Here is a 24,659-nt window from a genome sequence, read left to right on the forward strand (position 1 = left end):
AGACGGTATTTTAGCAGTAGGCTATCTTCTTCAGATGAAACCTTAGGCTGAATCCTATTGTGTAAATTGATCAGGGCAGAGCCACTCAGGTGGGAGCAGACCCGGGATCTTAAAGAGCCATCTGATGGCCCCATTTGTCCCCTCCAAGCACTTCCAGGCAGCCCTTGATGCAACTCCATGAAAACACTAGTGTACAGTGGTTCCCATTCTTTGCCTCCCTGCAACTGACCCTAATCTTTGAAAGAATTACCCTCTAAACAAACTGTGTTTAACTTGTCATTAATTTGTGTTATCTTTTGTCTTTTTCATTTCAGAGGCACATATAGTTGCTGCTCAACTATCTAATCAGAATAAGATAACAAATGAGAGAAGACATTGAATTTGGGGTTGGGTGGGAGAGTAGTGGAAAGTTTGCATTGTCATTGGCCATATGGTGGTAAATACAGGCCTTCTATTAGGTCTTTTGAAAAACTGAAGTTATCTCTGATGGCACTGTTACTAGATGTGGAGGGCCTTTGTTCCAACTAGGATTGCCAGATAAAATACTCATTTCCTAAATATGAAAATACAAGTCCAAACCCCGCCATGCAGTGCAGCACTAGTCGGGGAAAGAGGAGCCCTTAGTTTCTAACCAAGATCAGGCAAGCATAAATTAATGTCTCCTAAGTCAGTCAGTCAAAACAGGACAATATCAGCTTTTTAAGATTTTTGTGGGGACTGGAGAAACTTTTAGTGATGTTAGCACAGTTTGAAAAACTGTAAATTTCTGTAATTGGGTTTGGGATTTCCTGGGTGGATTAAGAATGATGGTTTTGAGCGTTTTCGGTCTCAAAAATTCATCAATACATTCAGACAAGGGAATACTCTTCATTGTTAAAGACATGTGAGCTATCAAGCCATAAGAAGATATGGAAGAACCTTAAATGCATATTACTAGGTAAAGGAGGACACTCTGAAACGTCTACATACGATATGATTCCAACTATACAATATTCTGGAAATGGTAAAACTGGAGACAATAAAAAGGTCTGTGGTTGCCAGGGGCTGGAGGTAGGGAGAGATGAATAGGCAGAGCACAGAGGATTTTTAGAGCAGTGAAAATATTCTGTATGATACTATAATGATGGATACATGTCATTATGCATTTGTCCGAACTCATAGAATGTACAACACCGAGACTGAACTCTCACCTAAATGATAGACTTCTGGTGATCATGATATGTCAATGTAGGTTCATCTTTGATTTAAAAAAAAAAAGTACCATTCTGGTGAGTGATGTCAATAATGGGGAGGTTATGCCTGTATGAAGCCAGAAGGTAGATGAGAAATCTCTGTACCTCTCTCAATTTTGTTGTAAACCTAAAACTGCTCTAAAAAAAAAAATAGTCTTAAAAAAAAATAACGTTCATCAGCACAGTCTCCCTAAGATTGTATTCCAGGAATGATTAGGCATATCTGGGTGAATCTTAAAGCCATCCTAAGTATTTGTGCCTCTCCCTCCTATATTGGACTTGAATCCTAAATGTCCCTGGTAGATGCTTTCCATCTTATATGTTCCTTCCTTCCATCCTTTCTTCATTTACCACACACATCCTTTGCTAGTTAGCGAATCTGTGCTGCTTTCTGATTTTGCAGTATATAGATTACAAAATTTCAGGATAGGTTTTCTCTTGAGTTATAAACTGGATGAAAAAATAAAGGATGAGTTCCTTCCCTATTAAAATATTAGCTGTCATACTAAGAAATGAGGATGCATGAGTGATACAGGGAAATTTTAGCAAATTAAATAAGTAATTTATCAACTAGATTGTATTTCATTCACATTTGACTACCCAATAATATTAGGGTGTTAAAAAAAGATACTTAAAAGAACCAAGATGGTTGGGGAGAGCAGCACACCAAGGACCAATATGTATCTTTGTATGCAGCTGATTCCTCTGTAATTAGCTCTCTCCTTGCCTTCACGCATTTAACCTTTTATTTATCCTCCTTACAAAATGCTTTTAAATAAAAATCCAGGCTGGGTAACTGAAGCTTCTTAACTCTCTCAAGCTGCCTCTCTCTTCTGGTGTGGAAGGACACCGCGGACAGATCCCAGGGGTTGCCCTGCATGGTTGAATTCATCCCATGGGGATCAGTCCAAGGGAGAGCAGATGATGAGCTGTTCTGGATTTTAAGGAAATGCCAAAGCTGTCTTTATAGGTCCCAAGGCTCCTGCAGACCCTTAGACACAATGGTAAGTGTAAGGTGTTAAACTTGAAAAAAAGTCAGAAAACATTCTGGAAATTAACAAACTACTTTTGCAAAAGATACAGAGTACCCTACGTATACAGATTTTGCAATAAATCAGTGTAGGTGACATAAATGGAGCCCTGATTTGTCAGAGGTGACAGATAGTGCCTTTGGGGATTGCCCAGGAGCTAGGCCAAATTGCTGCTGGCCTTCTGGAAAATATAACCAAACTTAAGAAACAAATTTCATGGCCTAACCTTTTTACTGCCTTTCCCCTCCTTTAATTTTTCCTACCTTTAATTTCTCTTCATAAGGGAAAAAAATACACCACACTTTTGCATTTTAAAATTAGACTAAGACATTTAAACTCTATTTTAGAAACCTGTAGGGAGGGAAGGAAGGAAGGAAAGATTGACTCTTTCACCAGAGATCGTAACTGTGTTCCCGAATATGTGGGAGATTCTGTATGAAGCTAGAGGTAAGATAAAAACAGAATGGCTTTGAACTTATATCACCATAGGCAGCCCCCAAACTAAAGAGAAGTAGGGTAATAAAGGTTTATTATCTGAGCTGTTGTTCAGAACTCAGAATTCATTTTTCGTAGAAGCGTCATACGTGATTGAGCTCACAGATCATAAATGAAAAGTGGATTTAAATCCCTAGTGAATGTAAGAATGATTCTAGTTCAAGTTCAACTAACCACTCTTTACGACAGTCTTCTGATGGAAAGGCCAAATTATATAAAGTTTCAACTCACAATACCAGGCACATTCCACACTCCGTCTACTGCCCTGCTCCTGTTTGAAATTCTCAGCAAGAACACCAAGGCCTGTCTTCCTAATGCAATGAACTAGAGCTCAGGTATCCAGTCCCCAAGCTCTTTCCAGAAGTTATCCCTTGATATCTGCACAGAAAGAAATGTGAGTCAGTCATTCCTGGGGTCTCTGAATTAAGAGAGAAGGGTATTACCTCCACAGGCAACAGTCTGTCTGGTCAGATCTCTACTTGGTTCATGTATAAAGGCAGATGGTATGATCAAAGCACACTGTACTGTCAGTCAACAAACCTGAATTTGACTCTTGACTCAACCATTACCTATATAACCTTGAATGAGTGACTTCACATGTCTGGGCATTAGTCTTCATTTATTAAAAAAATTAATAAATACAGTGTCACATTTCTGAGAAGAGAGTTTGCAGCTTTCAAGAGAATTTCAAAGGAATCTATTACAACAATCCCCCAAATTAAGAACCACTGGACAAATGATCTACTAAATTCTTTCAGCCCTAGCATTTTAAATTCCAAGTCTAGTATTGTTTATCAGTTAGGAACGGCCCATTCATGAATTACTCATCGAGTTTTGGAACCCTGCAAATTGGCTGGTATCATCCTCATCCTCTATACTAGTTAAATAACAAGCAGATGATAAATAAAGGTTTTCTAAACTTTCTACATGATTTCTCATTCTCTGAAAATCTTTCTTCTTGCTGTAATAAAAGATCTCCAAACCCTTAATTTCCAAGATAAGAGTCTACATTGATTAGACTAATTGGATAATTTCTAGGTCTTAGTATCTCAAAGACTTGCCCCCGCCATATCCTCAATCAATTTACCCTTCTACTTCAATTTAATTGACATGTTCCTTGCTCCTAAGTGTTCTGGATCGAAGACAGAGGTTGAAATCCAAGGTCAGTCTCATGATATGGAATTTTTTTTTTCCTTTCAGGACAAGGAGCATTGAATTGCTTATCCTGTGTGTGGAGTTACCACCTGGTGGGAGGAATCTGCACCTCGGACTGTCTTGTCGGGGAGTACAGAGTGGGAGAGGTACTGAGAGCTGGGCGTGGTGTGCCTTCCGCCATTTCTACAGAAGGACATGAGCTAGTTTCTGCATGTCATTTTGGGCAAAGTCCAAAAAAAGTCCTAAAGTTCCTACATTCACTATAGTGCAGGTTTAATATTTTTACATCTTCTACCATTGCATTGTGGAATAATGGGCTACCCACCTGTAGCCTTCATTTCAATTAAAGGAACTGAGACAACCTGAGATAAATATTTGGAAAGTTATTTAATGAGGACCTACATACATTGCTCATGACCTGAGAAGTTTCAGGTATACATAGGAATAGTATGTCAGAAATAAGAAATATCTTCTCTCCTACCCCTCTGCTGTCTAACCTGAAATGCCTGAGTAATGTCAGAACTACATAACCAATATAATAGGTCCATCCTCTCCTCCACCCCTTTGCAATGTATTAAAAGAGATATATTTCATTTGCTGGCCTAGAAACCATGGATTTTCTGAGTCTACTAACTTCTTGATTGTGTTCCTGAATTTTAGAAATTAAGTAAATCTCTCCATGGTAAAACTCACATGACCCAGCGTATTCACATGTCACTCTCTTTAAATTCTGACAAGAGCTCTCATTACACTTTGGAGACACTGAAGATCTGAGCCATTAAATAACGGTAATTTGATAAAGATCACGTGAGTAGTAAATGAAGTTGGGATTGAACCCAGGGGTTCTGACTCCTGATCCAGGATTTGATGAGATCACAGCTGAGAAAGCACCTTAGCAGCATCTGAAACTTGCCAAGGCGCTCAACAGTGGCAATTTCCATTCCTTCTTTTTCTATGATACTAGCCTTCCAAAGGGCAGAAGTGAAATAGGAAGGTATCTTCCCTCATCTCCATCCCCAGCACCAGTGACACTGCAGCAGCTTGTTGGGAGGGAAGCCACTTTGTCTCAATGATTTTTCCATTGAAATGTCGCTACTTTAACTAAACAGTCACAGGTTATGTTTTTCTGGGGGCAGGGACACAAGAACCTAATAACCACAGAGACAAAGCATGTCATGTCAATGAGTGAAGAGTGTTGGGTCAAAGAAAACCCCAACACAAACTTGACCAAAGGTGGGATTTGACGTTTCACTTGTGTGCTGGTTACATCAGAGTGAATGCTGGGAACTGTATCAAACAGGAAAGCACAAAGGAGAGGGCCTCCAGCACTCAGCTCTGCCTGCGATGTGGGAGCGATGGACCTAGCTAGCATTGACAAGTCTTCTGGTTTTTAAAGAGAAACTCGGGACTGATTTCCATGTGAAATATCCCAATATTGAAATGTCAGCAAAGAACTGAAATTTTTTTAAACCATGAAAGCCAACCGGGAATGGGCCAGACAGAACTTGTCCTTGACCAGGTACAGCAGCATGCGGGCCGTCAGTTTGTGACCTGAGCTATTCTAGAAGCTTGTTCTCTCACTGTTGTTTCCAGCCCATCTCAGAGGGGAAGGCCCAGCAACGGCTCCGTCCTAGTGTAGACAGCTGGTTCTGTCTTTCACCCAGGGCAGTTAAAGTGGACCCAAAACAAACTACCTTTCTGCTGTCCCCCACCTGCCTCCTTTCCTTACCTGGACGAGAGGAAACTCCCGTCTGGGAACTCCGATGCCTTGAGAGTTTCTCCACACTTAAAAGAAATCTGATTGCTCTTAACAGGGGGAGACATTTAACTGTGAAAAATGCCATGAGAGCTGCATAGAATGCAAGGGCCCCGGCACCAAGAACTGCACCGTGTGCCCCGCCAACCTGCTGCTGCATGTGGATGGCAGTCGCTGCCTGCGCTGCTGCAATGCCTCGGATCCCACCGGTGCCCAGGAGTGCTGTGACTGCCGGGACACCACAGGTGAGGGGAGAGGGAGGGCAGCCTGCAGAGCCAGGGGAAGGGCATGTCCTCAGGATGCTGACGGGAGCAGAGGGAGAGGAGGAGGGGAGGTGCAGAGGATCAACCTTTTCATTGAGTGCCTGCTGTGTACTCGAAACTTTCTGTCCATCGTCTCATATAAGTAGATATTATTAATCCCGTTTTACAGCCTGAGGAGACTCGGGCTCAGAGGGCTTGATCAGTGTGCCCAGGTCCACACCGATGTTAAGAGGCCCTTCTGGAATTAGAGTATGGCTCATCTGGACTCAAAGCCAGCCTTCTCTCCGCTGCTGTGGGGCTTCCCAGACTCAAGCTGAAGCAGCTCTAGAGTTTCATCTTTATACACTTACTTTATTCCCTTTTTAATTCTTTCCTCCTGGGGGAAAAAAAGAAGGAAAAGAATCAACTATCAAGGAAGCTGATGACAATACTATTTTGATTCTGTGGAAAAATTCTCTGGAGGTCAGACAAAATAGGGCTCCCATGAGAGAAAAGGCAATTTAGAAATGAACTTTCATTGAAGGCTAAGAAGAAACGAGATCCCTTTTACCAATTCTGAGTCCCTCAACTATCTTCCACCTCCAACCTCTTTCATATGGGTACTTGGTTCTCTTTGGTACCAAGCTTCGAAAGATCCCAAATGGAATGATTTCTTCTAAAAAGAAAAATATAAATTCTTAAAATATATTCTCTAGTGCAGCAGCAGATCATTTCCTTGGGGTTCAGATACATCACGGCCTGACAAAAAGAGACATTATATTAATGAGAGCCTGTCCACTTGTAAGTGAAGTGAATCCCAGACCTGTAACTGCTACTAGCCCTTTCTGTTTTATTTTTTATTAGCCTTTTCAACTAACTTCTAAATATCATCTTTCCAAAAACTAATTATTTCCTTCATTCAGCTTTCCCACCCCCATGAGCAGCTGGTTTCCCCAGCTCTTCATACGCATCCACCTTTGGGGTCTGATTGCCTAATATCCATGCTGTGTCAGCTAAGAATAATAACCCTCATTACATCGATGGCTTTAAACAAAACCAGAAGTGTGTGCATGTTGGGTACAGAGTTTCTGCAAGCCTTTTCCAACTAAGGACTATTTAGTCAACTTTCCTGGGCTTTCTGTGGCCCTTGAAGATCTACTTGGGGCACCTCTGCAAAAGACGAAATAGTCTTAATTACCTGCTCATTCTTTAGTGAGACACTCTGCTCCTTCAAAGAACCCATATCACAGAGGCCGACCCTGACTCTGCATACCTAAGATTGGAGAATAGTAAGACATGATTGCACAAGGCGCCCTAGTAATCGAAACAACCTCGAAAGGTCTTTTATTGATTCTCCTGCCTCAGGCAATATTTATCTTGAAGTGCCACATACAGATTGCTTATCCATCCCTCTGGTGCTTTAATATTTCCTCCAGGGAAAAATTCCATGCTAATCTGCTAATGACAAAAGCAGTGATGATAGTGCTGTTACTTTAGGAGACATTCTGCTTGATGGGCAAAATCCCATGAAGATGACAGTTAGGATAAAATAGAAAACTTGTTTATCAGTAGCAAAAAGAGAAAGAAATACATAGTGATGATGAATCAGATATAACTGACCAATATAGAATAAGCAAAAATAATTAACCCTAAAATAATTGGCAGCAATATTATATCCATTAAGCTGGTATATATAATGTACCTCGAATCTAATAAAACACCCTGGGGGCAGACCTAGGTGGTTCAAAAAATACTTACGGAAAATGGATTCTGTATTTCAACATGTACATCCCACATGGCCAGCATTTTTTTCTCTAGTTCTTTCACATTCTCTTTCACACTCCCATCTGGTGGGTTAAAGAATAGGGGGAAAAATAGATAATTTACCCAAATCATACCACCCGAATAAATGAGTGAAAAGCACAAAAAATGAGCTCATCACTGAATTATGACACTGTTTCGGTTACTCCATATTCTCAGTTAAGGCATCAAAACAAAGGCTGATGAATGACAGGAGCAGAGCTCTTACCTTCAGGAATCTTACTTACGATAGAAGAAATCCCCCATCCCTCAACTTGGTAGTCAGAATTTTTAAATGGTACTTATCTTCCTGCAAAATTAGGGCCACAGAATGCCAAGTCAAAAAACCACTGTCAGTGTTTTGCCCTGTCTCCAGACTATAACGTGGAGTGAGGATTCCTGGGCTCAAATTCTGATTGCTCCACAAACAAGTACTGACCTCTAACAATAAGGCAATCCATTTTATCTCTCTGTTTCTCTGTCTCCTCAACTGTCAAGCAACAGAATAACCTGTGATTTCTATGGCCCCATACAGCAATGAGTCAATGGTTTTATAAATATTCTCTTCCTATCTTTGAATGATGGGACAATCATGTTGAATCAGGTTTAAAGGTAGCTGGGGGCAAGATTCAGTCTTAGAAAAAGTCAGAGTTGAAACAAAAACAGAGCACTTAGCAATAACTAAAGCCTGACCCACGATGGAATACTCTTCTCAAGGAGGAAATAGAAGAATCAGTTTGGTAAGGTTGGACACTTGGCGACTGACCCATGAGGGATAGGTGTGAGGGGGCTCTCTTTGGATCTCAAACTGACCTTCACGCTCGAAGGGTTTGTTGGTATCACCTGGGATAGACTGGGACTCTCACGGAGCACACACTGCAATTCTGCAGAGGGGTGTGCTCGTTAAGAAAGTCAAAGACAGTGGTTCTACCATTTTAGATTTAAAAGATAAAGGTGAAGCTCTTCACCTCAGAAACTAATTTCCTCCATTCCACTTCTCTCCCACCCTTCCCCTCTGCCCCTCTTCCTCTGGGGTCATCTTCCAAAAGATGAGTGTATCCTTCGAGTGAGTAAGATTGAGCCTGCACGTGAACATACCAAGACAGCCCTGTTCATCACCTCCTCCATTATGCTGGTGCTTCTGCTCGGGGCAGCTGTGATCGTCTGGAGGAAATCTCGGGGCAGAGTTAGGCCAACAGAAAAGGTCAGCTATGAAAAGTTGGCTGACCCGAGCAAGACTTATTCTTCCTATAAGAGCAGCCATCACCAGAGCACCAGCTTTGAAGAGGATCAGGTGATCGAGTACAGGGACCGGGACTATGATGAGGACGATGATGATGACATCGTCTACATGGGCCAAGATGGCACAGTCTACCGGAAATTCAAGTATGGGCTGCTGCATGATGACGACGAAGATGAGCTGGAATATGATGATGAGAGCTACTCCTACCAGTAACCAGAAGCCCCACCCCCACCCCCCACCCCACCCCACTCGCAGGCATGCGTGTGAGCTTGGGCCTTTATCCCTACACACCAGGCTGATGTGTGGGTTTTTGTATTTGTCTTCTTAACCCTGAGTCCAGCTAGAGTATGTAAGAATCCTGAAATGTTCTGTTCTTCTTTTGGATGGCTAAACTCAATTAACCATAATTGTTTATCCATAATTGAGGAACATGGATAAAATTCAGAAGGATTTTCCTTAACACGGTATATCAAGACACAGAACACAGGAAGTTAAAAAAGTGAGATTTGTGCAAACTGTTCTATGTGATTTAAATAAAAGGAAATGGACCTAGAGTAATTCTATTTCTCAGCTGTATTGTGGAGATAGCTGCTGCCTTCTCAGTTTCTGGTATTTCTGTAAATGATTTGGTGGGGGAATAGGGAGGCAAACGAATTGTTTGTCTTAGCAGATTTTTCTCCCCTTTTAGTTCTCTTTACCCAGAGTTTTGTTCTGTAAGGGGCAACTAAACAAGGCTCTCCTCTTTATCCCATTTATACCAATTGCTCCAGATCATCCCTGAGGAGAAGAGACAGCTCTGCTGAGGCTGGCCATGACCTATTTATAGAAATGAGGAAAGGTACAGGAGGCAGCACCATAGCCAAGGAACTACATATCCACCAGGCGATTTCCTCTGCACTAATCCACAGTCATGATGATTCTAGAGCAGGTTCAGGCAGCAGATAGGCAGCAGCATGCCCAGTAGGAAAGAAATCACCAAGTTTCCAAGAATTGCAACATTACACCCTCATGATTTTTCTAAGAGCTTTTCTGGTTGGAAACATCAGCTAAAACATGAAGTAATAAAAGAAAAATGGCAATGTTAACCTAACGAAAAATGGGATACAATGACCAAAACTTCATCCACTCTGAAAAAAAAAGACTAGCTACTAAATTAAAAAGCTTTCATCAATAGCTCGTCACAGAACTGTGGACTCTCTACAGAAAAAGTTAGAGAGGAGCCTAACATGGAAATGCCCAGCATCCTGCTCGCCAGCTTAACCCAGCTGCTGACCAGCCTTCCAACACTCTTTACCTCTGTGGTCTCTGTTTCTAGACACCCTCGGCGTCCCTTTTTCCACCCGCCTGTTAAGTACACTCTTGGGTTTGTGCACCAGGGACAGTTTTTCTGCAGGTAATACGGAGAAGGGCTCTTGCTAAGTGAATACGTGAGCAGGGTTGTATGGATTTCCTTGTCAAAACAGAAGTGACAGGCAGCACTGGGAGCGGACCACCAGATGGTGATATTTTCAGACGATGATGATAATCACCGAAACAATGTATTGCACACTGACTATGTACTAGGTACCAAGCTAAAGAATTCCTTTAGAAAACTCACCCCTTAGTACCACTGTAACTTCATGAGGTTGGTACCATTATTACTCTTTTTTTTTTTTTAAATAGGAAACCCCAGGCTTACAATAGGTTAAGTAAGTAGCCTAAGGTAACAGAAAGCTATTCAAGATCCAAGGAAAAAGGGCGACTGTAAAGTGTATGTTCGTAATAACTATGCTACCCTGACACAAAGTGGAGAAAGAAGCATCCTCAATCTAATAAAGGCATGTCTAGTATTTTATTTTATGATAAGCAATTCTATTATCTTCCCTAAATGCTTTTTTTAATGGAGGTACTGGGGATTGAACCCAGGACCCCACGCATGCCAACCACACACTCTACCACTGAGCTACAACCCCACTTACATCTTTCCTAAATGTGTTCATTTTCTTTTCTTTTCTTTTTTTTTTTTTTAAAAACATAATGCATCACTGACATGGGAAATCTCTGTCAAGAAGTCTTCAGTTTACTGAAGGCCTCAGTGTTTCTTTAGGGGAAAGCTCTTAAAACAAAGGTTGGCAAACTTTCTCCGGAAAGAGCCAGGTAGTAAATGCTTGAGGCTTTGCACAAGTCACAGTTCTTGGGGCACGAATGCAGCCAGTCCACAACAAACGCTTGGGCTGTGCTCCAAGAAAACTTATTTATGGACATTAAAATTTGGATTTAAGATAATTTTCACATATCGTAAAATATAATTCTTTTTGTTTTTTCTTCAGTCACTTCAAAATGTAAAAACCACTCTTGGCTCAAGGCAGTACAGAAACAGGTGATGGATCAGATTTGGCCAAATGACTGTAATTTGCTGACCTCATCTTAAAAAAAAAAAAATCTTAAAAAACCATGTGTATCACACACGCATATGATATGCTTCCAAAAATTTTGGTGACTTAAAATCACCTCTTCAAAATCTATCAGAACCCTTTATAGTTCCCTTCTCAATTCTTAGAAACAAATAAAAATAAATATAAGCTAGCCATCTTATCAATGGAAGAATTCCTCATCTCTTACTGAGTAATTGGAGTGTAACCTATGGGAATAAGTCATTTTGTTTATACCGTGTTGCTCATCTTCCCTGATAGTTCGAAAGCTCTGATAGCCTGAGTTTGATATTGCTTTGTGTAGCCTCATTTTCCAAGAAAAATCTGTGTTTGTGATACACAGATTAAATGAGATTTAATACACAGATTTAAAGATTAAATGAGGTCAAGATGACCCTGAATACTAAGAAAACCCGGTGTTGTCACTCCATGTGATCCTGAAAAGAGGGCCTCTGCTGGGTGTGGGTAGTCGGACATCCTTCCCTCTCCGTTCTCAGGTAGGCCACATTATTCTCAGACCTCTCTTGAACACTATGCTCACAACTGTCTAAATCGATAAATATGTGGTTGGAAAACAAAGTTGCTTTTTGGTTTTCTGTTTGCAAATAACTTTGAACTATTAAGGGAATCCTTGTAGACTGGAAAAACACCAAGGGGCTAAGCAAGAGCTTGGAAGGTTCTGGTTTATAGAAAGTAATTTTAAAATTGAAAATAAAGTTAAATCAAGACCAGATAATGCTATGGGGACTTGCTTATCAATAAACTACTTCTGAGCACTTTTTATGTGCTTAGTTTGTGCTTTACCCAGTAAGAGACACAAAGCAATAAAAGAGTGCTTTTCCCCCCTCGTCTTTCTACCTCCAATGACTAAGCTAGTCATATAATCATGAACTTTTTTCCTAAAAATAAGTCCTATCTGTCTGTCAGCCCCATCATCACAGACTCGATTTGGCCCTCAGCCACTCTCATCTGATCCTTTAATACTTCCTTCCGAATTATTGCTGAGCTTCGATCTCCTTTTCCTCCCAATTTATCTACCCTGCAATCAAAGGTCATTTCTAAGATCAATCAGATCATCACATGCAGGGCTCCCTATCACCTACACTGATTATGACATTCACAACTTGGCAAGATAGGGCCACTGCCTCTGTCTCCAGTCTTAACATCCACCAGTTCCCGGCCCCTCCTTATTTCCAGCTTCTCCACTTACACTCAGTAGTACTGAACTACTTCAAAGTTCTCCAGGATAATGTCCTGTTATCTCATATCCTTGGGCACACATTGTTCACTGTCCTTGGAATACTCTTCCCCAACCTTGACCAACTGGTATAGGGTAAGCCAGTTTTTATTGCTGAAAAGTAAACTATCACAAATATAGCATCTTAAAATAACAAAACATGTATTATCTTACAGGTTTATAGGTCAGAAGCCCACGTGGGCTTGACTGGGTTCTCTGCCTAGGGCCTAACAAGGTTAAAATCAAGACGTGGGCCAGGCTGGCTCTTACCTGGAGGCTCTGGAAAACAACTGTTTTCCCAGGTATTCAGGCTGCTGACAGAGTCCAGTTGCTTGTGGCTGTAGAACTGAGGGTCCTACTTTCTTTTCTAGCTGTCGGTCAGGGGTCACTCAGCTCCTAGAGGCCACTCTCTGGTCTTGTGCACGCCTTCCTCCAAGGCCCTCTTCAAAGCCAATATCCATGCACTGAAACCTTCTCATGCTCTGAATCTTTCCGACTTTCCCTCTTGCCACCAGCTGGAGAAAACTGCATGGAAAGGGCTTGTGAGATTCACTTAGGCCCACGTGGAGGATCTCCCTCTGGCTGTGATGTGACATAGTCATAGGCATGACAGTCTCCTCATGTTCCAGGTCCTGGGGATTAGAGTGGGAAACCTTGACAGTTTATTTTAGGATTCCCCTTACCATAGCCAATAAAACTCTTTTGGAAATCGATTTAGCAAAATATATCGAGTCTTTTCAATGTGTGTTCTCTTTGAATTCACCAATTCCATGCTAGGAAATATTATAAAAAGAACCAGAGCATTAAAAATAATCATCTTTGTTTATAATTTAAAATCACAACACTCTAAAAGCAAGTTTACAAAGACCATACAAAATATGCTATAATAGATATGATAAGCAAGATATAAAAGTTTACGTACACTACCATTTCAAGGGTATTTCTGAAATTAAAAAACCTATGTGGATTATGCAAGCTGAACTGTAGAAAGCAAAGATAAACAACATTATCTTCCCCCAAAGAGCTGAATATTGAAGTGGAAAAACAAAGATGTATAAAAATAATCACAAAACAAGGGAGACTACAAGCAGTGCAATAAATTCAGGGGAAAAAAGCAATGAAATCATTGGAACACAGAGACAGAAAAAGCAAGCCGAGGCATATACATACCTTTTGGGTGAGGAATCCTGAGGGAAATGTTCAGGAATAAAAGGACCCACAGAGCTCAGTAACAGTGGACAGTAAATCTGTAAAATGACAAGCACTTTTCACATGAACTTGAAATCACAGGTCAATTTCAACTACATGTGATAAAGAATATTTGTCCTCCAGCCAAGCTGGGCCCCTCGAAGTCTGCAGAGGAAAGGCAAACGTAGCAAGCAGAGTGTCTTTGCTGGAGCCTACCTTCTCTTCCTACATCACTTCCCCCTTCTGTGCATTGTTTCTCAAGGCACCAGTGAACCTAAGGGGGGACGTTCCACAAATGTCAAGATGTTGGCTCAAGTGCCAGTTTGACTAACTATACCCTCACTTTGGTTTCAATAATAACATCTCATTCTGTCTTTTGTCAGCTATTCCTAAGTATCAAGCTCTTTTTTTAATCTTGGTGGATGATGCCCTTATTAGATTTACCATTCCTGCATTTATTTTTATAAAGATGACTTGGCATAACAGAAATATCGTGAGTTTAGGGATGAAAGATTCCTGAGATGGAATTCCAATCCTGAATCTTTCTTGTGTGGAATCTTGGCCAAGTTACTAAATTTCTCTGATTCTCAACTACACACGGGAAACTTGAATGCCAACACTCCTGAGGTTGCCATGAGGAACAAAGGAGATTACATATGCAATGGGCACGGTGTACAGAAGGGGCTCTGAGAGTGCTAACTTCCTCCTACTTCCTCCCGCATCCTTTTAGTAGCAGTGAAAACTCGTTAACAGCCTTCCCTCCCATGAACCTGTATTTTGAAAGGATTTGTGAAGCAAGATTATACAAGGGAGAGAAAAGTAGACTTACTTTGTTCTTTACGCTTAATCTGGAAGCAAAGACACACCCCCTCAGTCCTTGTTAACAAGGCCTCTTCTTCTCAGCAAAGCAAATACGCTGAAATGAGTGGTTTTAAGTAACCGGATCATTAACTGGCTTTTCTTACTTGATTTCTCAGCAGATAGAGAAAAACAGAAGATTGTTCTTTCAGAAACGCCTACAGTGATTTGCTCCAAAACCAGGAGAAAATAAAATCCATGCTTCACTGAAGGGATAAAAGTTTTGGTTAAAGGGCCATACATTCCATAAACACACTGACCAAGTGCTCGACCTCTAAGGAAATCTGTTTACCTTCCCACTGCTTTTGGCTCTCTAAAAAGCAACTAGAGTTCCCCCTAGCAGAATACTTTCTTAATAGAAGTCCTATTTACTTTGACTGTCGAAGAGAATCCATGCTTCTACAATAAAACCCTCCCTTCTCCCCCAGTCTTACAAAAACTCAAATGTTAGAGTTTGGCTATGAAGCCAAGGGTGATCTTGGTATGCTGAGAACACTGGTAAAGGAAGGATGTCAGCAACCCAGGCTTTCTCTAGGTCACTCTGACTTTGAATCTATGTAGAAAACCCCTTAGGATATAGGGTTAGAAAGTGGCCTGAGAGCAGAGGCAAGAAAGGGGACCTGTCTGAACTGTGGAGCTGAAAACTCAGGAAGACCTTCTTGGTCTCCTTTGGCCCCAAAGGCTGAGCTGAGGACCACATTGTAGGCATCGAGCTTTTCTCCACTCAGTGGCCGGGACTTTAGATGTCAGTTGGGCACGGGGGCTTTGCAGACAAGACGGTCAGAGGCAGGAGACCAGAAGGTCAGACAACCAGGTGGGAGCAAGTGAAAACCAAAGTCTAGGTGCTGCAAGATTTTCAAAAAGGTGGTACTTAGTCTGGGTTTTAGCAGCCCTATCAGGGTACCTTGGGCAGTATTTTTAGTATTGATCTGTTCCTGGAACAAAGGAACCCAGAAACCTAATCAAATTGCTAATCAAGAAGTGACCGGGCAAAGCCAGAATCCTTGACAAAGAAGTCCAAATTTGTGATGCCTCTCCCTGGGCTCTGAGGGGTTGTGAGGCATCTTTGTGACTAATGCTCCAGGATTATCCGAGGGTGTTTCTCTCTTTTTCTCTCTCTCTCTCCTTCTCTTGGCCTGGGATTGGAATTTTTATTCCCCATGATCCCTTTGGCCAAACTCCATGCTGAGTCCTTCACTGCGTTTGAAACGTCCTTTGCAGCACAGCTGTATAACATCTGCATGGTTTCTCTGTCCTGTTTTTCTGTTGATCTTCACTTTTAAAGAGCTGTTTGCTGTTTGCCTGTCAAATCAATTTCATCCCCTGTAGGGGATTTCTGCTGGCCTTAAATAGACTTGCCTCTTAACGTTTGCTTGCGAGGACTGAAGGAGATAATGCGTGTGATCTGTAGTTCTGTTGTAAACGATAAGGTGCTACACCAGTGTTATCTCCCTGTTCACCTGTAGTCCATCCTAGGCAGGCATGCCGCTTATACTGTGGAAACTGGGAGAAATCAAACAATATTCTCAGGCCAAGCATCTAGGTGTGATTTCTCAGAGAACTAACTGGGTCAGTCAGAGGCAGCTACATAATTCATGGGGCCTGGTGTAAAAATTATTAAGAATTTCAAGATGGTGGCAAGTTTCAAGACAGCGGCAGCAGAGTTTTGAAACTAAGTAGGGCTCTTCTACGCATCAGACCCTGTGCAAACGCCTGGGTGGCACAGCCATGAAGCCAGCCACGACTTCAGCATATTCAGAGCAATGGAGGCTAGCTAGCAAAATGCATCAGCTACTGCACCTACCTACACCCCCAAAATGTCTCAAAGACTTTTTATAAAGGTGGTAGCTTTAGGGAAAAGGGATGAAAAGCTCCATAAGATCTCCAAAACATGTAGACATAAGGAGAACGCTGAGGAAGATGTCAAGATATGAAAGAAGAATTTCTTTTCATGATAAGAAGCTTCATCGAAAGACAACTAGTCTCCGAGTCAGAATATCTCCGTGTCCATCTTAGTGTGACACTGGCCAAGTCATGTGAGATGATGTCAGGGGCTGTGCTTTGTGTACTATAAACTTGTAAACTGCAAAACAATTGAAGTATAAACTTTCACTGTTGCCATTTTTAAGGGCAGTTCTTAGTCCTTTTAGAAAAGACCCATACACGTTCCAACTCAGTCCCCACCATGTGCAGCTCCCTACTCACTCCAAGGCAACAGGTGGGGAGGGCTTCATGTTGTTCCAAATCTGTCTTTTTTTTTTTTTTTCCTTGTTTCTATTCCCTCCCTCTGGGCTAAAAACAAAAATATTTCATGTGTAATTTCATGTGTAACCTGTATGGAAGTCTTTATCCTGCTCTAAAGGGCAGGAGGGGTGGGAAGAAGAACTGGGCAAACTCACCCCACCTGACCTTCCTTGGGTTGTGACATCAGAGCTCTGTTTACATAGTTGAAGGGCCGGGAATGTTGGAATGGAGGGAGGAGAATGATTCAGGAGGCTACGCTACATCCCCTGCTTTTGTTTTCCTGCTGGCTTGTCAGCTGCTCTGAGCCACAAAGAGATGAAATAAATAAAGTTCTTCTCCATCATTTGGCGCCATCTGTTTCCTTTCTCATCCTTTCCCGAAAATTTTTTTCAATAAACACGATGAAATAGACAACAGAGGATGTCTACAAGAACACCTTCATCTCTCCTCAAGGGTAGATTTTTTTTGGAGATTTTTGGCATCTGCAGAAAAGTCTCCTGTGCTGCTTGTTCTGTCCTCCACATCTTGAAGGTACTGGGAAAATGAAGGGACAGGATGCGCCCCTCTTTACTGTATAGGGGTGAGGCAGACAATTCATGATTCCTCTCACAGAAATGTGTTCACCACATATTTACTAGAGAGCAGGCACCACATAGGGCTGATGAAGATCAAATCAAATAAATTGAAACTTCTCCAGAAGACTGTGTTCCTCAAAGTCACAGACATTATCTTATTCCACCTTGTATTCTTAACACACAGCAGAGTGCTAACACACAATAGTTGCTCTGTAAATATTTGTGGAGTGCCTATTTGCCCACAGAAATCACTGTCCGCAGCTGAACAATACTAGACTCTCTGCATATAATCTGGGAGTTTGCTGTGTCCTTAAAGTTACAATGTTATCTTTGGCTGGGGAATAACCACATTACAAGAAGAATTAGCCTTTACCAAGTTCATAGTCTATTTTCAGGTACTATTAGAGGCACTTCACATGATCAACTTGTTTAATCCTTTTCACTGTCATAATAACTTGATGAGGTAGGCATTACTGTGGTCCTTGTTTTACAGATAAGACACTAAGCCACAGAAAGGTAAAAAAAACTCGCCCACGTTTGCACAGAAACTGGTCCCAGGGGCCTTGTTTCTAATCTCCCAGACTGCAGCTGCCTAATTCCTCCAGAACCAAGCACAAGGAGAGCAAATTAAAATGGACTTTCAAACTTTTTTTGACTGTAATCTATAATCAAAAAAAAAAAATTTTTTTTACACCAATACCTCTTTGTAAAACTGAAGCAAAGCTTTCAGGAAACAGAGGGGGAGAAGACCTAGCTCAGCGGTAGAACGCATGCTTGGCACGCGCAAGGTGGTCCTGGGTTCAATCCCCTGTACCTTTATTTAAACAAACAAACAAACAAACCTAATTACCTCCCCTCCAAAACAAGCAAAAATTTTTAGTTTCAGGAAACAATCTTATCTAAATTACATTTCTTCCATCATTTTCTTCCTTGCTTCCTTTCTTTGCTGACCACAGTCCATTAATTCGATTTCACAATGCAACGGGTAAAACCCCCTGGGTTAGGGAAAAGAGTCCAGCTTACCCGGCTGACCCTGAGCTTGCTGTGCTTGTGACTTCTCTGAGCATTCTCTACCGAGGCAATTTAACTGCAATGTCTGTGGTGCTTCCAAGCCCCCTTCAGACTGTGAACTTCCAGAAATCCTTCTTCTGCCCGTCTTCTGTGTCACAGCACCTCTCTAGGCTGCCACCTTGGGTCTCTTTCGGATTTGGCTCAAGCCTTATCCTCATATCTGGTCCACAAGAAGCATACACCTTTCCCCCTCTCTCTACCCCTCCACTGAGGATGAAAGGGCCACCCTTCTCTCTGCTCTGTTGTCTAAGGCCAATCCAGCTACAGCTTCTCATACAGTTCCAATGTCCCACCTCCCAACTGAGGGCACACAAGCTCTCTGATGGATACACTTGAAAAGGATACAGAGTACGTGGATATTTATCTCCAAAGAAGTTCTCCCTCTCCCCTCTTCAACTCCACGTCTCTATAGGTAGGAGGGGGGTGGTGGGAAGAACAGTTTCACGTTCTCTTAGCAGGAACTGGATTTTCTAGGATTTAGTATTGGAATATGGGGGATTTAGGAACACTTATTACAGAGATTTTTTCCTTGGCAGGCTCTTCCAAAAGTATAAAGGAAAGAAAAGCCCTGTATTCACATCATTTTACAGATGGATGGGCTACATTTAAGTGGAGGGAAAGAGAAGAGAATGAGCAAAGGCTTGGCATCTGGAATAAGCAGTCAGAGTTTGGGGCTTACTAGAGGACGTGGCCTTGCTGTGGAGGGGCCATGTATGATGAAACTTTACAGGGAACAAGAGCTTGAATCACAGCAGGTGGCCCACAGAGCTTGCCAGGGCCTTCTGGCATCAGCTGATTGCCCCGGTCCAGTCTGTGAACTGAATCCTTGGTACACCCCAGTTCCTCCAGGCTCAGAGACCTTGTTTCTGTCCACAGCATGTCAATGTGATAAAGATTGATGTGTTTGTGAACTTTCTGCCTTTTTGCTACCTCAACTAAAAGTTTGATCTCAGCTTTGCTAACTATCCTGTGCCTGAAACACTCCAGCCAGTAGACGCAAAAGCCAACTGAAGGGTGAGCTACCATGTCCTTCCAAAGCTGCTAACTGGTCGGCCTGGGGATCAACCTCGCCCACTACTCCACCATCCATATCTCCCAGGGTCCCATGTATCAGCTCCTCCAGGACCAGGAGGCTAAACAAGAGTCTACTGACATTGTTTCCCTCCTGTAAAAGGTGAGGACCTGGGTTCCACACTCAGCTTTGAAATTTTCTACCACCACAGATAATCTGAGATTGTCTTTGACTTTGTTTCTTCATCTGAAGTGTAATAACATCTAGCTAGATGTCTCAGACTTATTAAGAGGAGAAATGAAGTGATGTGAATAAAGACACACTGAGGATCCAGTTGCTCCGACCACTAAAATTTACCTCTGGGCAGCAGGTGAAGTGGAGAGAACGTAATCCCTTCCATCCTGATTCTCAACCGTGAAACAAGGGACATCGTACTCTGCTTCTGAATGTTCAGTGTGAACTTAGTCACCTGTGTTTGACTTTTAAAACTGTATTCTTACAAAGAGCATGGCATCCTGGGTGTAGCTGAGCGTCTGCAGTGGTATTTCATCTTCGCCATCCCTTTGTGAGACTGTCTAAAAAGAAATGAAGAAAATAAACTTTCAAAAGGGGCAGAGAATCCTTCCATCTTCTAAAACTTCAAAAAATGACTCAAATGAAATCAATAGGAAACAGCAGAGAACGGGTCTAGCTGTTCAGGCTAAGAGCCAGGGGAAAATTCTGGTTTTGAAATACAGTGGAAATCTCAGAATACTAGTATTACGTTTTGTCAGGTTCAGGAGACAAGATTAGAAAACAAAACCAAACCAAACCAAAAAAAACTTCATCGGACAGAAATACATGGATGGGGAGGCTTTACTAAGTTTGAAATACAGGCAAATCTGTAAGCAAAATAACTCCACCATAGAAAATATTTATTTTGAAGGCTCAGACATGCCTAAAGGGACCCTGAGATTAACCTGGAATTCCTTTGAGTGACTCATGGTTAGAAGCAGGTGTTTGTTTACATGGATCCAAGCAGAACACACACCAGAGAATCCTCTCTCAAAGCCCCAGAGGGAGTGACTCTTCTAGGATTTATATCCATCTGCTTCCAGAAAAGTGCTGGCAGGGCTGTCTTTTACGTGTACAAATGAAATTGTTGACATGAAAATAGAGGACGTGAACCCTGAGGGAGTAGGTTGATCAATCCAAGCACAAGTTTAAATATTTCTTAACAATGGAGGCCTTCAATCAAGCGGAGTCTTTGGAGCCTTCGGCAGAAGCCACAGAGAGAAGACAGTCAAGAGTCTGCCTTAGAGGGAGGGTGGGAAAGGGCAGAGGTCCTCTTGCTTGCCCATTGCCCAGGGCACTTTCATGAGGCTCTATGGCTCTTTGGAGAACATTTTGAAAATCAAGGTTCTAGGCGATTATAGCTAGTGATTGAAATTAGCCCTGAGTTTCCTGCAAATCGGGATAAAAAGGGAAATACCATGGGTCACTTTTTCTTCCTTCAGTAAAAGAAAACAAAAGGTTTTTCAGTCTCTCTGCAACATTCTCACTTAATATAAGGAATGCTTTTTGGAGTGGCTGGAGGAGTGGACAGAGTGCATGGACTCAGATCATTATATCCTTCAGAGTTAGATAATGATAATGGATATTTGTCTTTTTTTTTTAACACCCATTATTGGAACCCCTCCTTATGTTTAGGGAATTTATTTCCCACTGCATGAGCCTTGATGGAAAAGCTTCTCTCTATAGAAGCTGAGACAGCCAGGTACTCAGTTTTCCAGCCCCTCTCGCAGCTAACACACGGGCACACTAGGCCAACCAGATGCTCATCATAGAAAGATCAGTTTCCAGGGCAACAGGGCCAGCCAGCAACATGGAGGATGGGGTTCTGGTGTGTCTGATGGGAAATCATGTCGCCGCGGCCTCGTGAAAGTGACACTGCCCCCGGCGAACTAGCTCTGTGGGATGATTCCGGCTCTGGTTGTGATGTCCCCTTTTCTCACCTAGTTTCCAGCTTTCCCATCCATTCCCTGAGCTACCCATCATTCTTCTAGTAAATTCCTTTCCAGACGAAATCAGCCAGAATCCATGTGTTACTTGCAACCAGTTAGATTCCACATCAAAATGGTAACATGTGAGGCTTAGGTCTGCTGTGGGAAATACAAAAGATAGTATTGTGCAGTCACGGAATACTTGTATTTGACTTAAGAGAATTCAACTATATGGGTTTGTTGCACAAGAGCATGAGAGAAAAGTAAGACTCTTATTTGCTCAGTTATTGTTGCCTGTTCAAACCCCACCAAGGCCTGTGCTGTCCCATAGTAAGGCAGCCTTGGCCAAAATGCAAAGAGACACATAAGAATTAAATCTTAGGTTTGAGTTTCAAAAGACCCAGGTTTTAGCAACTTAAAAATAAGTTCAGAAGTTCTCAGGGGTCCTTCTGACTTCCATATCTGCCTTTTGGCCATGCTTGCTGACTTTACAACCTAATCCCTTCCTAAGATGAGGCTCCACTGTACACAGCAATAGTGAGCACTCCACAGGGACCGGTACCCACCCCTTTCCCACACACCCCTCAGCAGCTCTGCTCTCCCCCTTGTCCTGGGTGACCCAGGGAACTAGTACTGATTTAGAGCATTGACCTGAAGAAGCTCTATTAAGACCGATATCCTGGAGGCATTTCAAATCTAGTTCCAAAGAGAAAAATTATAAGTATTTTATAGATGCCTTTGTATCTTCTTCACTCCCAATTCAACGGCTCACATCTGTTTCTATTAGAGATAGAGAAAAGAGAAGAGAGTGGGGAAGATTAGACTGGGAGGGGAGGGGAGAGGAGCACAAAAGAGAGAAGGGAGGAGGTGGGAAGGATGGAAGAGGTCATCTATTTTGTTTCACATCAGGGTTCCTGTCTTAATCTGTTCAGGCTATGATAACAAAATACCACAGACTGGGTGACTTACAGACAACAGAAATTTATTTCTCACAGTTCTGGAGCCTGGAAGTTGGAAATCACGTTGCCAGCAGCTTCAGTTCTGGTGAGAGCCCTCTTCGAGGTTGCAGACTGCCAACTTCTCGTTGCATCCTCACATGGTGGGAAAAAAGTGAGAGAGCTCTCTGGGGTCCTTTTATAAGAGCACTAATCCCATTCATGAAGGCTCCACCCTTATGACCTAATTACCCCCCAAAGGCTAGTACATTGCTAATACATCGAGTGTTAAGACTTCAACATATGAATTTGGGGAGGGACACAAAAATTCAGTTCCCAGTATTGGCATCTTGTGATCATCTACACCTCCAACTAGAACAGTAAACATTTTTAATTCACCTGGATATTCTAGATTTGAAGATGCCGATTTCACTTTAAATCCATAACTATCCTTCTCAAATATTAAGACCTATGCTTCAAAATTATGTGCACAGAAATTACATAAAACACGCACAGTAATTGGGAAAAAGGCGGTTACTACAAATGTTCTGGAAAAAGTTGAAAAAAAGCTCTTCTAGCTCAGGAATTGGCAAACAATGGGCTTGTAGGCCAACTCCACCCTCCTGCCTCAGTAAATAAAAATTTGAAACACAGTCATGCCCATTCATTTATGTATTGTCTATGGTTGCTTTTTTGCTATGGCAAAGCCTTAAGAATTTTGTCTGGCCCTATACAAAAAAAAAAAAGTTTGTCTACCCTGCTCTGGATAACAGGGAAAGCCCGAGGCTTCTAGAACAGGGCCATCTGAAGTGTGGTCTGTGACTGCTACTGGCCTATGGACTGTCTCTCACTGAAATTTGAGAGTGTTTAAAATCTATAGCATTTTGACACTGTGAAGACATCCAAGTGTGTGAGTATTTTTCTAGTAATTTTTATTTTATTTTTTAAGTGTTCATGAAGGATTAGAAGTAACAAAAGATTCTAAAAGTCACAATTTTTGTTAGAAAAATATGAGATAATTTGGTACTCCTCATAATAACTTTAGGCCTCGACAGATAACAAAATTCACCCTGGAGGTTTCATCCATGGCATAGATTTTGCCTTGGAGAATGAAATGCAGCTGAGGGAGGTAGAACCAGCTTTAAATTTTTTTTTTTTTTTTGGTTCGACAAGCTAGGTTCCCAGTGAAGCTTTCTCTAATCTTGTTCCTATATTAAGGTCTTAATATCCAAGATACATTTATTTCTAAGTAATGTACAATTGTATACAGAACATTTTCTATATGTAGGTGTAGTGCTAGGGGAATTAAAATACAGCCCAAGGCCTCTAGAAGCTTCTAGGTAAAAGAGCTAAGGTGATTATCAAAATACAAGACATTGGAGTTTGTAGGAGGTAGCTATAAAGAGCCTAGTGCAGGTTGGTACATAAATCCATATATTCATGAATGCCATTCGAATATATCCATCTCCCTTCTGTTAAATGCCCTTCAACCTAACTGAGAAATGCAACCCGTTGAGACCTTTAAGGGAGGGTGACTGTGTATGGGAAAGTGATCGGAGAGCCGCGCTGAGATGCCAGGGCCAGACAGCTCTCTCCAAGGGGCTGGCTTCCACAGGCCAACAGGTAAAGGTGGAGTAAGCAAGGGGAGATTTTTAGACTTCAGTGCTTATATAGGAAATAATGGCTGAAAATAAATGAGAAATGACAAAAAGGGGAAACTAAGTAGAAGGCAGAGAATCTTATATGCAGTATCCAAAAAGTTGAGAAACAGTCAACTTAAACAATTCATCAGTTCTGTTTTCAAGAAATGTGGACAATGCCTTATCAGATAAAGTACCTCAGAATTTAAGCCATGGATCCAATTGTTAATCTGAAAAAATAACAGTAAATATATAATTTTCCCTGTGCTTCCAGACTTTTTTGGGTCCTCTATAGTTAAACTGTCTAGTATAGTAGTCACGAGGCATGTGCAGCTGTTTCAAGTAATTACTAGAGAGTGAAGAAATGGAACGCCATCAAGAGAGCAGGAAGCTCTACTGGACAGCACTGCTTTACAAAGTGTGTTTTTTTTTCCCCCAGATTACTAGTTGGGCTCACTGAATTCAGTTACTTTATTTGAAAAGGTGTTTGGAAATTGAACAAAAACATACTGACCTTGTAATTTCAAACTATAATACACTGTTTAAAAATAA

At 41.8% G+C, this 24,659-nt stretch overlaps 1 protein-coding gene and 2 long non-coding RNA genes across 4 annotated transcripts in view; 1 reads left to right on the forward strand and 2 right to left on the reverse strand.

Moving 5' to 3' along the window:
• The window catches only part of PCSK5 (proprotein convertase subtilisin/kexin type 5), a 413,713-nt gene extending 403,943 nt beyond the window's left edge, over positions 1-9,770 (forward strand). For both annotated transcript variants that reach the window (XM_032477865.1, XM_014562872.2), the window contains 3 exons: positions 3,959-4,059; positions 5,728-5,914; positions 8,761-9,770. In XM_032477865.1, the coding sequence (XP_032333756.1) occupies positions 3,959-4,059; positions 5,728-5,914; positions 8,761-9,167 (695 nt within the window). In that variant the 3' untranslated portion in view covers positions 9,168-9,770. The remainder of the gene's footprint in view (positions 1-3,958; positions 4,060-5,727; positions 5,915-8,760) is intronic.
• LOC106730167 lies at positions 5,901-14,036 on the reverse strand. Its single transcript, XR_001366608.2, has 5 exons — positions 13,773-14,036; positions 12,873-13,234; positions 7,670-7,758; positions 7,110-7,184; positions 5,901-6,670 (listed from the first exon to the last, which is right to left on the reverse strand). It is a non-coding gene; the product is annotated as an uncharacterized LOC106730167 (long non-coding RNA).
• Positions 14,037-19,910: 5,874 nt separating this feature from the next.
• On the reverse strand, positions 19,911-24,595 carry LOC116663163. The gene is made up of 3 exons (XR_004319279.1): positions 22,502-24,595; positions 21,545-21,691; positions 19,911-20,125 (listed from the first exon to the last, which is right to left on the reverse strand). It is a non-coding gene; the product is annotated as an uncharacterized LOC116663163 (long non-coding RNA).
• Positions 24,596-24,659: the final 64 nt, after the last annotated feature.

The sequence above is a fragment of the Camelus ferus genome, chromosome 4 (assembly GCF_009834535.1).
Source record: "Camelus ferus isolate YT-003-E chromosome 4, BCGSAC_Cfer_1.0, whole genome shotgun sequence".
NCBI lineage: Eukaryota > Metazoa > Chordata > Mammalia > Artiodactyla > Camelidae > Camelus > Camelus ferus.